At 56.4% G+C, this 15,204-nt stretch overlaps 2 protein-coding genes across 8 annotated transcripts in view; one reads left to right on the forward strand and one right to left on the reverse strand.

Annotated features, from left to right (window-relative positions):
• Positions 1–2,530, forward strand: part of KDM1A (lysine demethylase 1A) — a 55,392-nt gene extending 52,862 nt beyond the window's left edge. The window contains 3 exon segments of the mRNA XM_037498430.2: positions 445–572; positions 1,110–1,256; positions 2,041–2,530. Of these exon segments, the coding sequence (XP_037354327.1) occupies positions 445–572; positions 1,110–1,256; positions 2,041–2,226 (461 nt within the window). The 3' untranslated portion in view covers positions 2,227–2,530.
• Positions 1,031–15,204, reverse strand: part of LUZP1 (leucine zipper protein 1) — a 78,073-nt gene continuing 63,899 nt past the window's right edge. For all 7 annotated transcript variants that reach the window (XM_037498428.2, XM_037498427.2, XM_054691248.1 and 4 more), the window contains 2 exons: positions 9,338–12,444; positions 1,031–7,929 (listed from right to left, as the gene is read on the reverse strand). In XM_037498428.2, coding sequence (XP_037354325.1) covers positions 7,774–7,929; positions 9,338–12,325 — 3,144 coding nt within the window. In that variant the 5' untranslated portion in view covers positions 12,326–12,444 and the 3' untranslated portion in view covers positions 1,031–7,773. The remainder of the gene's footprint in view (positions 7,930–9,337; positions 12,445–15,204) is intronic.

Here is a 15,204-nt window from a genome sequence, read left to right on the forward strand (position 1 = left end):
TAGGTGTTTTATCAGTTAATAATTATCTGATCTACAGAGTAGCTAATCTGGTTCATAGCTGTTATGCCCCCAGGCATCTACTGCTGTATCTGCCGCATCCACCTATTACATTGATAGTCACCAAATGGGTGGTCCTGGGAGTCAGACCCCCCTTGGAGGGTTCTGGGGTCACTAGGAGGATGTAGTCCTTGTCAGGGAGTGCGCTAAGGTTGTCAGGGCTAATTCTATTCCTATAGGGTTGGTTGTTAGTTTTGTTAGGGAGGGCTAAAATTTTCTCCTCAAGACTGCCGTGTCCCGCAGTTATAAGCAGCATTGTCTCGGTCACGAGTGGCGCGTGTCTATCCACTGTCAGCAGATTTCAGAGCACCCGGACAACGTGAGGCCCAAAAGAGGGGGGTTCTTGAGAAAATGTGTAGGACAACACTGTCCTTCGTGTTTCCCTAGCTCCAATACTATTGGCACTCGTGGCAGGAGAAGCTGCTGGAATCATGGAAAATATCAGTGACGATGTGATCGTGGGCCGATGCCTGGCCATTCTCAAAGGGATTTTTGGTAGCAGTGCAGTGCCACAGGTGAGTGCACGGGTTGGGGGTCTAGGAGTCAGACTGAAGCTGAATGTGGTGTGTCCTGCGCCGTTGAAGCCCCCAGTGCGTAAGGCTCTTTGTTCCATTTCTCCTCTTGTCTGTGGCTGTTTGTGGAGTCATGCTGCTCCCTCAGACAAAGTGGCCAAAGTCTCTCAGGAAGTCTGAAGAGAATCTCTTGGCACATTTTTTTATTGTTGAGGCCCGCTGAAACATTTTCAGACCCTCTGATTTCGCCAAGGGTGGCTCATGAACGCTTCATAGGAATTTGTAGAAGAGACTACAGGTCAGACGGCCTAGGTAGCGCTCTGGATTCGCAGACACGCGAGCAGCATGGAGACGTCTATGCCGATGATGACATGAGGAAGCAGCATTCATTACGTAGAAGGCTAACTCGCGTCTGTTGTGCCTCCCCCCTACTCGCCCCCCCCCCTTGTATCCCCACTCACCAACGCCTTTCCACCTTTCAGAGGACTGGTTCATCCTTGGCGTCCAGTAATGGCTTCTGTTTGTGGTTTTTTCCTATAGCCCAAAGAAACTGTGGTGTCTCGCTGGCGTGCTGATCCCTGGGCCCGGGGCTCCTATTCTTATGTAGCTGCAGGGTCATCTGGAAACGACTACGATTTAATGGCTCAGCCCATCACTCCTGGCCCCTCTATTCCAGGTGCCCCCCAGGTGAGAAACTGGCAAAGTGCTCATGGGCTTATTTTGGAAGAGGCCGGGATCTCAGGGTGCTGCTGCTGTCCCTAGATTTTAGTTTTAGCCTCGAGATTGGTTCAGAGAACCCCACAGCAACAGGGAAGGTTACTTAGATCTGATTTTTCACATTCTGGCTTTGTAAATTTAGGCAATCTGTTCAGAATGGAAAAGTAAAAACCAGTTTTTCCTTAATTTGTTTTTTTTTAATCCCTGAAAAAAATAAACCACAAGCATTTTAAATTTAACTCCAGCTTGTAAAATGGTCGACAGGCTCCTAACTAGGAGGGACCTTTGGGGCATGAAATAACCACGGGCCCTTACTTGGATGAGGCCAGACCCTGTTCCAGAGAACAGTAAGGGCTCCTCAGGCCTCAGTGGCAAGGCCTGCCTTGAGCTGAAAGGTAAAACTTTCTGAGTGAGAACAAATGCAGTCTGGTCAGAGCAGACAGGAAGCCCCAGTAGATGCAGCCTCAGAAAAAGGGTGCCCTAGAGCTGGGTGTCCCCAGAGTTGGCGATGAGCGCGGGTACAGTTCAACATCACCCTTGACCTGAGGCTGGGCTGAGAGTTCCCATTTCTACTAGTGTCAGTTCTACAAAAATGCCCGCTACAGGAAAACCCTTTTTGGTAGGATGATGAACTAGTGGTTTGAGGGGTCAGCCTTCAAAGGCCAACAGGAATTGGCAGTTCAAATACAAAAATAAAGGCACAGAAGGTGTATTTGCTACCTACCTGCTTTGTTTTTCCCTTTTTCTGAAACAGCCAATTCCACGACTCTTCTTTGCTGGAGAACATACAATCCGGAACTACCCAGCCACAGTTCACGGTGCTCTGCTGAGTGGGCTGCGAGAAGCAGGAAGGATCGCAGACCAGTTCTTGGGAGCCATGTATACCCTGCCTCGCCAGGCCACACCAAGTGTCCCTGCGCAGCAGTCCCCAAGCATGTGAGACCAAGGTCTAAGGGGAGAGGCCCGCGTGCGTCCTTTGCTGTGCAAGCAAAGCTCTTCTAGCAATACTGGCCTCCACTGGGCCGCGCCGGCACCGGGGTCTCCACCAGCCGCGGGAGCTCATCCTGGTGAATGGCGGAGGACGGTGTCTGCTTTGAGTGACTTAGAGCTAGGGAGACACTAGCCCGTTAGCGTGGAAGTCTGTGCTCTTCGTGAAGACTGAGGCAAGTGAGCGCTGCGAGAGAACATGTCTCTTGGTGTGTGGTGGTCTTTTTATATTTGAGAATAAAACTTCATATAAAATTAGACCTGTCTTTCGTGGTTTTCCTTTGGGATTCAGGTTGTATACTAGATGGGTGCCACGTCTTTGGAAAGGCCCATTCCCCCATGCTTTGAGGAGGAGAGAGTGGTCTGACAGAAGCAGTGGGCTCCCCGGCTCCCTGGCTCGATTCCCCCCTGGGCTGAGGGCGGTGTGCTAAGGACATGAAGCCGCAGATCAGTCATGAGGATATCGGGAAACTAAAATTCGCGAGATGAAACACTATACTCTAGGCCTCTGGAGGCCCGTTCAGCTCTCATGCCCATTCTCCCTGCACGAGCGGTGGAACTTTCTACTCCTGGCCTAGGTACTACATTCATCTCCTTGCCTTTTGTAGCTTCCAGTGGCCGCCTGTGTCCCATGGCTCGTGGCTGTCTTCTGCCTTCAGAGGTTTCCTCAGTCCCTGCTGCCGCCACCACAGCTGCTGCTCCTGTTCTGCTGCCGTCGCCCATCGTAAGGATACTTCTGATTTTGTATTTCAGTCTCATCCAAATCCTTTCTCCATCTCAAAATCCTCAGTCACATCTGCAAAGTCACATTTTGCTACAAAAGTAAAAACATCTCACAAGGGGGACAGTACCTCATCATTCCCAAGGGCCCCCACCAGACTAGGCTACTGCACTAGTGTGTGCGAGTGACCCTATTCTGGAAATCAGATCTGTGTGTCAGCTACGCCCTACAGTCAGCCTACATGAAGTTTTCTTAAGACTTAAGGGACGGGGCCTTCCCGGTAGTGCAGCGGGTTGAGCGCTGCACTGTGAAGCTGTTGGCAGCCTCCGCAGCGCGGGTTCAATTCCTGCCCGGCCAGGAAGCAACCCACATGGCGTGGCAGACCTCTCCCGCCTCACCCGCTGCTCCCCACCAGCAGTGTATTTCCGTCAATCCGCCTGTTCTGCTCCCCGCTCTGTCTCTGGTGAATTCTCTCACCCGCCTGCTCCTCTGGCCTACACCCCAGTGCTTGTATAAGTAAGTCTTTTTTAAAAAATTAAAAAATTTTAAAAAAAATTAAAAAAAAAAAAGATTTAAGGGGCATGTTCTATTGGTCTGACCGGGAGGTGAGGAGGGAAAGGACCCTGTCCTTAGTCCAGAGTGACTGGCAGCAGTGGGGCCTCCACCAGGACAGGCAAGGGGTGTAAGCGACAGCAGGCGAGGGCAGCCTGCGGCGGCTATGCGTAGCCCCGTAACCCGTCTGCGAACCCCAGCTCGGCTCTTGTACATCGTTACCTTGGGGGAGGGGCTGGGGTGTGTCCGATTCAAGTTAGGGGCTTTTCATCAATGGCCTGGGCAGCGTGGGTTTCAGTTTGGGGGTTTTTTTGGTAACAAGACAAGGAGCCTGAAAATAAAATGTGGCTATGAAATCGCCGCTGTGATTCTAACGCAGATGGTCACGTGGGTTCTGGACGTGTCCTTTTCCGAGCCTCGGCTACGGTTCCAGCCCCCACAGCGCCAGGGACTGGCCGAGTATGTCATTAACTACGCCGCGCGCAGAGCGGAGAGCAACACGACGGCACCACACGCACACGGTCCATGGAAACTAGGGAGCTTTATTGATAATGTGTGCTGCAGAGCCGACAGCATCGGCGCCAGAGGATACATGCAGTCAGGCAGCCCCCGCTATACACATGCACCCAAGGGCCCTGAGTCCCTGCTCATGGCTTCGCCCTGGTTTCCAGCAACAGGCTCTGGCCTCCTTGGTCCCGGGCTCGGAGCAGGAACGCAGAAGACGCTGCGCCAGACTCCGAGAGGCAGGCGCGAGGCCAGAGCACCTGCCTGAGTGAGCAGGCGTGGACTAACAGATACTGACCCCCGCCGGGGGGCCTACAATGCAGTAACAGTTGGAGGGCTTCCTCCCTAGCCCTCACTATCTTTAAAATACAAAAAATAGACTTTATTCTCTTAAAAATACATTCCATTCAATACATGTTCTGAGCTGTGAAGCAGCAGGAAAAGAGGGCCCCTTTCTCTGACCTTGGCTGTGAGGCCTGGAGGAAAACCCCGTGCCCCAGCCGGGGTGGTCAAAAGACAATCCTGAAAAGCAGCTCCTCCGCAGCAGTCCTGTCAGCAACCACCACCCTGCACCAGCAAAGGCAGCGCGGGACCCAGAGGCCGCGCCCCTCCTTCCTTCACCGGGAAGCATGGCGGCACTTGGCACGACCTACTAAACACTAAGAACCAGAACTGCCCCGGGACGACCCTTCAAGATCAATACAGACCCCCCCAGACCCCGGCAGAGGGGAATAATTTATGTGCAAGCTTGCCTGCGGCCGAGGGTGGCGTCCCCGGCCCCACTGCGAATCCCTTTAACCCACGCTGTAAGCGCGTCGTCGCCCGGCCAAGGCAGAAACAGCCACAGCTTTGCTCACCATCCCTGCAGCTTTCTCGGTGGTTCTTTGTATCCGAGTGGCAAGAGACGGGCGACAGCAGGTGGAAGAGACCAGCGCCTGGCATTTAGCCGGCTCTACTCCCTCCAGCCAAGCAGCTCCGGAGACCGGGTTTCCCAGGCTCACTAAGAAGCCCCCGTAACCATACACCTGCCAGGAAAACTGGAGCTTAGAGCCAAGCTGCAGAAGAGGCTTGTCAAACAGTGGGTGTGTTGGTTGGGACAGCAGGTATATTTGGCTTAATTAGGCAACTATTCCATTACCACGTCTCCCCTTTATTTGGAAGTTTCCTCCAGGACCCCGACGGTGAGGCCCGGGTCCAGACGGTCACATCAAGGTTGCTCTTCGGAAACGCATCTTCCGACTTTGGAACTTGAGAGCCAGCCTTGCCAGCCATCCGCGGCTGAGAGGACCTGCACCTCCAGCCTTCACTTGCTATCACAAATAGTATTTTCTGCAATGCTGAGGATGTTCAAAAATAAAATCTACTTTACAGCGGTAACAGGAAGTGTGCCGATTAAGGAAACAAAATATCCTGAAGTAACTGTTACAATCAAACCCTATTGCACTCAGACTTTTAAGGTCACAGTCCCAGCAGGAAGGCACCACAGCCGCCGCCCCCCCTCCCCCCGCCACAGGGCATTCTGGGTAGCGGCAGATGTTGGTGCTGCTGAAATGTGGAAAGATGCAGACTTTGGCACCAGGAGCTACAGCACCGGAGTCCAGGGCTCCAGAGCCCAAAGACCAGAATTGTTGGCGAGATCTTGCAGGCATGGCTTGGTGTCCAGTTTCCACCGGCCGAGCAGAGCCCCGGGCTCAGGTTCCCATAGCCTCAGTTGACCACCACAGCGGTCAGTTTCCTTTGGACTCTCAGGGCTGCCAACCAGTGAAGAAGAATGGCAGGGAGGCTCCAAGGGAGGGCTTGCAGCCTGAAGCAAGCTAGTGTCTGGTCAGCGACCCAGGAGAAGCAGCAGGAAGAGGTCTTGCAAAGAGGTTCTCAAGTGGAACATCTGAGGCAGGGGTGTGGAGAATGCACTTAGATTGATTAAATTCCAGAAGAGGAATATGAGCAAAGCATTCCTGTCCCTGAAAGTAAGGTAGGAGCGCCCCAGCCCTCCAACAGGGCTGCCCGGTCTGATGCAGACGAGGGTGGACGCCGGTCCCCGCTGAGCACACAGAGAAGGCGGCTGGAGCAGCAGAGGAGGGGGGAGGACAGGCCCTCGCGTGGCCCCTGGCAGGGAGCCAGGAAAGCCTGGGGTGTCGGGCCAGGTTGGTGCCAGAAGGGCTACAGAGACATCTAACTTACCCCCCCTTGTTTTATAGACTGGAAAACCGAAAATAGGTCCAGAAGAACAATCGAGGCAGCAGAGAAGACACACTCCCCAAGCCTGTGTGGACAGCGTCTTCCAAAAGGGATGATCACCCCTCACGGGGCTGTGGAGGCGAAGCATCAGAATGCCAAGCTCAGGGCCCCCAGAGACCATCCACCTCAAAGGACCCCTCTTACAGACCAACTGGCCCCAAAGGACGGCATGCCCACGCCCGGACAGCCAGGAGTAAAATTCACGACAATTCTGCTTTCTCGACTAACGCGCGCTCAGCACGAAGGCAACGAATCTGCCTCCCGAAGGCAGCTTGGACAGCGGGTCCCTCCGAATCGAGAGACTGCCGGGCAGAGATGAAAGCACTGCCAAGAACTCACGGTTCTTTCGGCCACGGTTCTTTCGGCTTCCCCAGAGGATCAGTGTAAGGAAACTACCGACGCGCAGTCATGTGACTTCCTGAAAGGTTTGCTCCTGCGGAGTTCTGCGCACCCGGGCCCGCGGCAGGCACGCAGGGCGCGCTCTTCCGCCAGTGCCATCGGCAGAGACTCTGGGGACGCCTGGGCCTGCCTCGTAGGGATGCATCAGCCTGGTAAAGTGCGACGCCTCCCCGTGGGGGACGAAGGAGGGGGAGCAAAGCCATGCCTCCCGGAGCTATTGCTCTGTGGAGTGAGTAAAGGGGAAAAGGCTTCGGCCCGCCCGCCAGCCCCTGCTGCATTGGGCCCCGCTGAGTCTGGGGCCGTTCCTAAGGTGGAAACGGTGAAGTAAATGAGCCTGAGTCTCAGCCGCAGGAGAGGAGCAGCACTGTCTGCCCGGGGAGTGAGCAGGAGGCGCGCCCCTGCTCTGGTGAGCAGAGAGCCGGGGTGGGGGAGGAATGACGTCATTCCAATAGGTGGGTACCCGTGTGCCCTGCCCCTAGGGAGCAATGGTCAGCCGGGGCCCAGGCCAGAGATGCTTTGACCCAGAGGGCAGTCCCATAATCCCTAGAGGCAGCACAGATCTCTTCTGTTTAAAACAAACAAACAAAAACCACCAGGAACTCAACAGGAGAAGGAATGGAGGCCCGAGAGGCGTCTGAGAGTTCGCAAGTCTTAGCGGGCAATGAAGAGTGAGCTGGATGCAGTGAGGAGACTAAAACACCAGAACACCAGCCAGAGAGGGGGCTGCCCATGACACAAACACCCCCACCAAGGAGCAGAAAAGAGCTTTCAGCTGCGCTCTGGTGGGGACACAAAGTGTCTCTGTATCTTGCCCCATGTGGGGGCCAGCGTGGTCCGTCCTACCCTGGGGACAAGGTCAAGGCGAGGACTCGTGCGTCGGGGAAGGCTGGGCGCAGGTGACTCTCCAGTTGCAGTCTCAGCCCCTCTGGCCAACTGGCCGGACGCCCTGAGCCCCGCCGAGCTCCCTGCCACAGTCTCCAGGCCGAGGCTCGGTGTCCAGCATGGTCAACTGGCCTGGGTCCACGGGGCGGGAAGGCGGAAGAGTGGAGAAGCAGGGGCGGGGGAGCAGCGACCTCACCGGCTGGCTCAGTTTTCCTCAGCACAAGGCCTGCTGGGCCGTGACCACTCCTCGGCTCGTGCTCTCCCCGGCTCTGGCAGCCCCTGCCTCGCGGGCAGGTCGGGCTGATCCAGGGAATTGTGCGATCGCCTGCAGACCCCGGGCGCGCAGTCCTCGCCTTCCTCCTGTGCCGACAGATGACAAGCGTGAGTGGTGGAGGACAGTGGGGAAGACACCCTCACTCCTACAGTGGGTCCTCCCGCACTAGGCAGAGGGACGTCGCAGCCCAGACAGGCCACAGCCTCACTGCACGGGCCAAAAAAAGCTCCCTGGGACCCAGGGCAGACCGGGAGCTGCAGCACCTGCGGGGAGCACCCAGAGCGGACTGGTGGCCGCACGGGGCCAGGTCTGGGATGGGGGCGCGGGCGTGGCATCCCAAGCGGGAGGCGGCCGTTCTGCGCACACAGGCCCGTGCTCCTCAGCGGAGCGCGGCGGGCAGGGGGCAGAGAGGGCTGCTGAAGACTCCGTGCTACTTCCCAGCCACAAGCCACCGACAAGCTCACGCCTTCCCTTTCCGTCGCAGCCGGCCCTCACCCCGTGTCGCTCAGGTGTCCCCGTGTTCTCAGCCCCTCCCCGAATTCTACCTCCCTCGTTCTCTCTCTGGTCCCGGCCCTCCCAGATGCACATCAAAGGTCACGGGGGCAGCGAGAGTCGGGCTGGCAGGACAGAGCGAACCCTGGATTTCAAGGTAAGAATCCTGGGTTCAAATCTCAGCTCTTCCAGCAGCAATTCACTGGGGTGGTCTCGGGTCAGGCACTGTGACCCTGATTTCCACATCTGGCATACGGGGCTGTTGCCTGCCCTAGGGCTGCAGGAGAGACAGAAAGGCAGGGCGGTGACAGGGCTTTCCAGGTTAACAGTCACCTGCCTTTTAACGGGAGGAGTAACAGCCCTATCCGCGGCGTCTTTTATCGCCACAGACTCCACCTGACAGACCCTCCTGGGCTTCCCCTTCCAATGCTGTCTCCTAACAGTCCAGACTCAGGCAGCTGGCCCTGGCTCACCCATCCCGTGAGGCACCGCAGAGGGGGCCGGCGCTGCCCGCCGCCCCCTGAGGACACGCAGGGCCGGAATGGTGCCGGGGGCACAGGCTTGGAAAACAGGTCAGGGCTGCCACAGCCACAGGGGCTGACCCGCAGCAAGAACTCAGGCACCAGGCTCCCACCTGCTGCCCAGAGAGCACAGCGGGGCCCGGTCCTCCTGGAACGTCCTAGCAGCTATCGCTGGTGCTGGTGCCCGCGATGCTCCGCGAGCTCGGAGCCGGCTCTCCTGCGTGGGCTTCACACAGGCCGGCAAGGGGAGAGGCAAACCGGGAGGAGGAATTTGGAAATTCACGCTGCTCCCTGCCCAACGCCTCCTCCAAGGCCCTTTCTTCCTCCAGGCCCAACTCCGCACCTCCACGGCCCTCTCAGCTACCCGCCGTGTCTGCCCTGGGCTTCCCCCCTCCCCGGTTCCCACAATCCCGGGTCACACAAGCCAGGGCAGCGGGGAGAAGAGGAGAAGAGACAGGAGAGGGGAAGAGGGGGGGCTCACCGCGCCCGCCGAGTGGTTCCAGGCTGCACCCGCGGCGGCGTCTCCCGCGCGCTTCCGACGCGTGAGCACCTCCGACACCGTGAGGCTGCTCTGGGTCCTCCTGGAGGCCGGCTCGGGGGGGCCGCCTGCCTCCCCTGCCCTCCGGGCCGCCCTGGGCGGCTCCAGGTCTGAACAGTCTGTGGCCGATCTCTGGGTGTAGGCGTGGGTGGCCTCCACGTGTCTGCCCACTCGGCTCGGGGGGTCTTCCAGGGAGTCCAAGTCCCGCCTGCTCTTCCAGGCGTTCCGCACGGTGACGTGCCTGGCGTCGGACGAGCCCACCTCCAAAGGGGCGCCGTGGCTTTTCCACCTGTGCGTGTCCGCGGCGGGCGCGTGGCTGTTCCGCTCCACGGGGTCCGACGGCTTGATGATGATGCTGCTCCGAGACACCACCGTCTCGGGCCTGCTCTTCAGGGGCCCGTCCCCCACTCTCTCAGCCTCTGTGAACTGCAGGGTGATGTCGTGCTTGTGGATGGAGAGCTCGAAGGGGGAGCTGACGTGGTTGCCAAGCGGCGGGAGCTCGGGGGCCCCCACCTGGATGTTGCTGGTGGAGGTGTGTCTCTCCCGAGGGGCCTCGGCCAGGCCGGCCCTGGGGGCGCCACTGTCGGAGGGGTAGAAGGTGATGCTGCTCATCACTTTGTTGGTTCCTGCTTTGGGGGTGGGCTTCTGCTTCTCCAGCGTGGCCTCGGTCCCGGAGCCCCCCATGATTTTCTTCACATCCTTGTCGATGATGACGGGCTTGATGACGGCTCTGGACCGCAAGGCCTCCCTGGGGCTGAAGGGCCGGTGGCTCTTGCCCCCTGCGCTGCTGGTCTCCGGGAACTCGGCCACACTGGCGGCGGCCCTGGCGGGCTTCACAGATTCATTTTCTGTCCCAGCATCTTTATCGTTTTCAAACAGGGAGGTTCGAAGTCCCCCCCGCGGCTTGGCCTTTTCTCTGGAGCTGGGCGGCTGTCTGGGCTCCGATTCCGGGGTGATGGTGGTGTTCACCAGCTTGGCGGTGACGAGAGACGCCGTGTCCATGTCGTCCTCTGAGTCTGGCTTCTCTCGGCCACCGCACTTGATGACGCGGCACCTCAGCGCCTCATGCGTGCCGCTGTCCTCCGCCACTGCCACCAGCTGGTCAGCGCCTTCTTTACTGGGCGTAGAAAAGCCCTGGGGGATGTTCTCCTGGCTCTTGGCGCCGTAAGGATACTTGGATAAAAGTGGAGCCTTGGAGTTCAAGGAAGTGGCATCGGCCTCTGGGCCGTTGGCGGCCCTTTTGCCCTTGGAGAGCCCTTCTGAGGGGCACCTTCGAGACGAGGCCGAAGCCGCGGTGGCCTTGGCACTGCCAGAGTCTGCAGCCTGCCCCCCACTGCCCGGCACCTGGCCCCTCTTGCCAAAGAGGGCCTCTGAGGAGGTGTCATTGGTTTTGTCCACTCGCCCCAAAACGTCGCTGGGCAGAGCTCCGTGGGCCGCATCATTAAACGTCCGCGACGCCTTCTCTACTTTTCCCTTCAGCCCGCTCTCGGCGCCTGGCTTGGGCGTCCCCTTCCAAGCTTTGTTGTGCTCCTGCGCGGCTGGCGGGTAGCGGCTCAGCACCGACGGCTGCTCCCTGGCCTTCTTGCCCTCGCCCTGGGAGGGGCCCCTGGCCTCCTGCGCCCCGGGGTCGACGCCCAGGGCCTTGGCTGCCCGCCTGCCGGGGAAGCTGGGGGAGGACAGCTGCCGGTGGCTCAGGGCATAGTTGTCGCTGCTGAGCAGCTCCCGGTGGCGGTGCCGCTCCCGCCGGTGCTGGGGGGACTGCTCCCGCGGCGAGTTCCTGGACGCCGGCGCCTCGTGGCCCCTGAACTTAGTCCTCTCTGGCCGGCCCTTGCCAGACAGGAGAGCGTCTTCCCCTTCCACCTCCCCGTTCTCCAGCTCCTTCTGTTTCTTGATCTGCAGCTTGATCTCCTCCAGCTGGCTGGCTAGCAGCTTGTTTTTGTTTTGCTCAGTGAGGTAATTATCCTGAAGGTCGTTGTTTTTGGCCCGCATTTTCTTCAGCTCTTCTTCCAAAGACTCGAAATGTTTGATCTGCGTCTTAAGTTTCTCAATCTCTTGGTTGAGGTCTTTGACTTTGTTGTCCTCGTGGTTTCGGTTCTTTTCGTTTTCCGACCTGTTTCTCGCTTCATTCTCCACCTGCTTGAAGTAGTCCAGCGTGCCCTTGCGCCGGGACTCCCTGCAGGGCAGGGCGGGGGAGAGGCCGTCCTCGATGCGCAGGTCATTCCTCTCCAGGTTGGACGTGTTCCTCACGTGGTCGCGGTGTGTCTTCCGGTTCTGCTCCAGCTTCTGAGTGAGCTCTTTGATCAGCTTCTCATTCTCTTTCTCCTTCTCATTCAAGTATTTCCTCTCGCTTACGAAGCTCAACGTCAAGGACTTGAGCTTCTCCAGCTCTGACACCAAACTCTGCTCGGTTTTATCCAGGCGGTCCTCGGAAGATTCCAGCTCCTTTACTTTGACCCTGAGCGTTTCCAGCTCAGAGGAGATCTTCTTGGTCAGATTTCGCTCCTCGTTGAGGCTTAAACAGAGCTGGGTGCAGTCGTTCTTGCTTCTGCTGAAGGCCTCCTCCAGGGTCTCCAGCTCAGTCATCCGCTTTTGAAGCCGCTCGATCTCGGATTTCAGCTCCCGAGTGAGGTTTTCCTCCTCTTCCAATTTCTCCTTCATCAGCTGGCACAGGTCCTCGGCTCTCTTAATCTCCTCGTCTTTGCCTTCGATCCTCAGCACTCGCTGGCGCAGCACCTCGATCTCGGCCAGCATGCTGGAGTTGCTGCCTTCCGCCTGGATCACCTTGTCCTGGAGATCCAGGAGCTCATCCTCGGCCTTCTGGAGGTTCTTGGTGGCTTCCTCCAGCTCATCCAGGCGGCGGCTGAGGCTCTGTAACTTAAACCGCAGGTGGCGGCTGGAGGCAGCATCCTTATAGCCTGTGAAGTCGGCCATCTCTACTGCCAGCCTGCGAGGGCTCCCAGTGGCATCCGCTTCCGCTCACGGGGGTGAGGACTGGTTACCTTTCTCGTGGCATCCACAACCTTCTCTGGCAGCTGGAGACCATCATCTGTCTAGAGGAGGAAGCAGAAAGCATGTCAGCCAGTAAACCGAACACCTGCACTTCAGCCCCAGTGATAAAGCGCTCTGGCAGGTAACCCTGAGCCTAGGACAGAGCAGGAGCTCAACCGGAATGAATTCAAATGAGCCTGCAGGAGAACACTGGTCCCTCAGGAGGAGGCGGTGTTGACACCTCATTGGACGGCGCGCGGCCCAGACACAGAAGCACCTCGGTGCCCATGGCCATCATCTCAGGAGGGTCATTAGGGAAGCTGAGCCTCCGTCTTACCTAACTGCAGGGTGCGGTGAAGGGCCCCCAGCATCCCTGGCGTGGCGCTAACACACAGAGCGCCCCGGGTACCTAAGCTCTAAACCTCCCTGAGAACTGTGTAAGGAAAAGTTGTCGCGAGCGAGCGAGCGTGACTGGAAGTGATATAAACCTACCCATCACCTGCTGTGTGAACGGCGAGCTCCACGACGCTACAGCTACCTTCCCACGCCCACCTTAGCGTCTCCTCTCCCCCAAGGACAGGGATATTTATAAGTGGAATTCAGGTGTGAATTGAGGACACGGTGCCAGGTGAACTAATCCAGTTGCATAAGACAGTGTGTGATTCCACTTACATGAGGCCTCCGGAACAAATGCAGAGGAACAAAGCTGACCAACAGATTCAACGCAAGTTATTCCCTGAATGTGGACAAACTGATTCTAAAGTTTATACACAGAGACAAGACACGCAGAACACCTAAAACAATACTGAAGAGCAAAGCTAGAGGGTGGTACTACTCGATTCAAGACACAAAGTCACGGTCTTCAGGCTGTGTGGTGCTGGGAGAGGAACAAAATAATCAATGGAATCGATCAGAGAGCCCAGAAACAAGCCCACTTAAACAGTCAACTGAGCTTCGACAAAGAGGCAGGAGCAATACACAGTGGAGCAGAGGTAAGTCTTTTCCATCAATGGTGTTAAGAATAAATGGACATCCACGTGAAAACAAATTAATCTAGACACAAATCTTAGACCTCTCACAAACACTGGCTCAAAATGGATCACAGACCAACTGCAAAAGATAAAATCATAAAACTCCTAGAAGATAACAGAGAAGAAAATCTAGATGACCCTGGTATGGCAATGACACTGAAGACATGAAAAAAATTGACATGCTGTACTTTATTAAAATTAAAAACTTCTGGGGCCTCCCTGGTGGTGCAAGGGGTTAAGCGTCAGCACTATGAAGCTGTCCGCAGCCACTGCAGCACCAGTTTGATCCCCGGCCAGGGAGCTACCCACATGGCACAGCAGACCTCTCCTGTCTCGCCCACTGCTCCCCTCAGCAGTGTATTTCAGTAGAGCTGCCTGTTCTGTTCCCCACTGTCTCTGGTGAATCCTCTCACCACCCCCCCCAACCCTGGCCTACACCCCAGCTCTTGTATGCATAAATAAATAAATCTTCTAAAAAAAATTAAAAACTTCTGTTCTGCAAAAGACAATTTTCAGAGAATGAGAAGACAAGCCACAGACTGGGAGAAAATATTTACAAAAGACATCTCTGGTAGAGGACTGGCATCTAAAATATACACAGAACTCTTAGAAACCAAGGAAAAGAAAACAAACCACCCAATATAAAAATACGTCAAAGATCTTGACACCTCACCAAAAAGACATACAATAAAAAATGGAATCGGGGGGGGGGGGGGAGACATACAAATGGCATGTGGAAAGATGTTCCACAACATATGTGACTAGGAGGATGCAAATTAAAAGAAGACACCACTACACTCCTATCAGAATGGCCAACATCTCGAACACCAACGCCCCAAGTGCTGTGGGATGTGGAGCCCCCACTGCAGCTAGCTGCAAAATGGTAGGATTATTTTGGTGACATCTGACAAAACTAAACACACTCGTACCATACCATCCAGCAATTGCATCCCATGGTATTTACCCAAAGGAACTGGAACTTAGGCCCGCAAAAAGCCTGCATACAGGTATGCCCAGCAATTTGACAGTGGGGTCACCCTGTCAACAGCAGCGCTGGTAAAGCAATGGGGATGAAAACTTCATTAGAATGAATTTAAGAGAGAAAATTAGGGAAATGAACTGGAGACCATACTTGATAATTTTTGGATTCAGCTCCCAAGCAGAGCAAATGATGGGGGTCAATGATGGAAGGGCTCTCAAGGGGGTCTAGGATGGGAGAGAATGCACATTGGTGTATTGATGGACTGTGATCCAGGAAAATCGGGACACTCGACGAGTTATAATAGAGTGGAGAGAAAAGCTTCAGAAGCATTGTCCATGGGTGGAAGACAGGAAGGGGCTCTGGCAGACAGTTTACCAGCAGGGCAGCTGGAGCACATGGACAGCTGACACGGGGACAGATGTCAGAGGGGAAGGAGGGAGGAGATGACAGACGTTCTCTCTTTGTTTTCGCTTTTTCACTGCAACAGAAAGCAAGGTCACCATCTCAAAGTGATGATGGGGGTAAAGAATTTCAGGCTTAATTTTAAAAAAAAGCCTCCTTGGGGCCTCCCTGGTGGCGCAAGGGGTTATGCACAGCACTGTGGAGCTGTCCGCAGCCTCTGCAGCAGGAGTTCAATTCCTGGCCGGCCAAGGAGCTACCCAAATGGTGCGGCAGACCTCTCCTGTCTCTCCACTGCTCCCCTCAGCAGTGTATCTCAGTGGGTCTGCCTGTTCTGCTCCCCACTCTCTGGTGAATCCTCTCACCCCCCTCCCCCGTTATCTCTGGCCTGTACCCCAGTTCTGGTATGC

This window comes from Talpa occidentalis, unplaced genomic scaffold, assembly GCF_014898055.3.
Source record: "Talpa occidentalis isolate TD23 unplaced genomic scaffold, MPIMG_talOcc4v2.1 talOcc4.9, whole genome shotgun sequence".
NCBI classification, from domain to species: domain Eukaryota; kingdom Metazoa; phylum Chordata; class Mammalia; order Eulipotyphla; family Talpidae; genus Talpa; species Talpa occidentalis.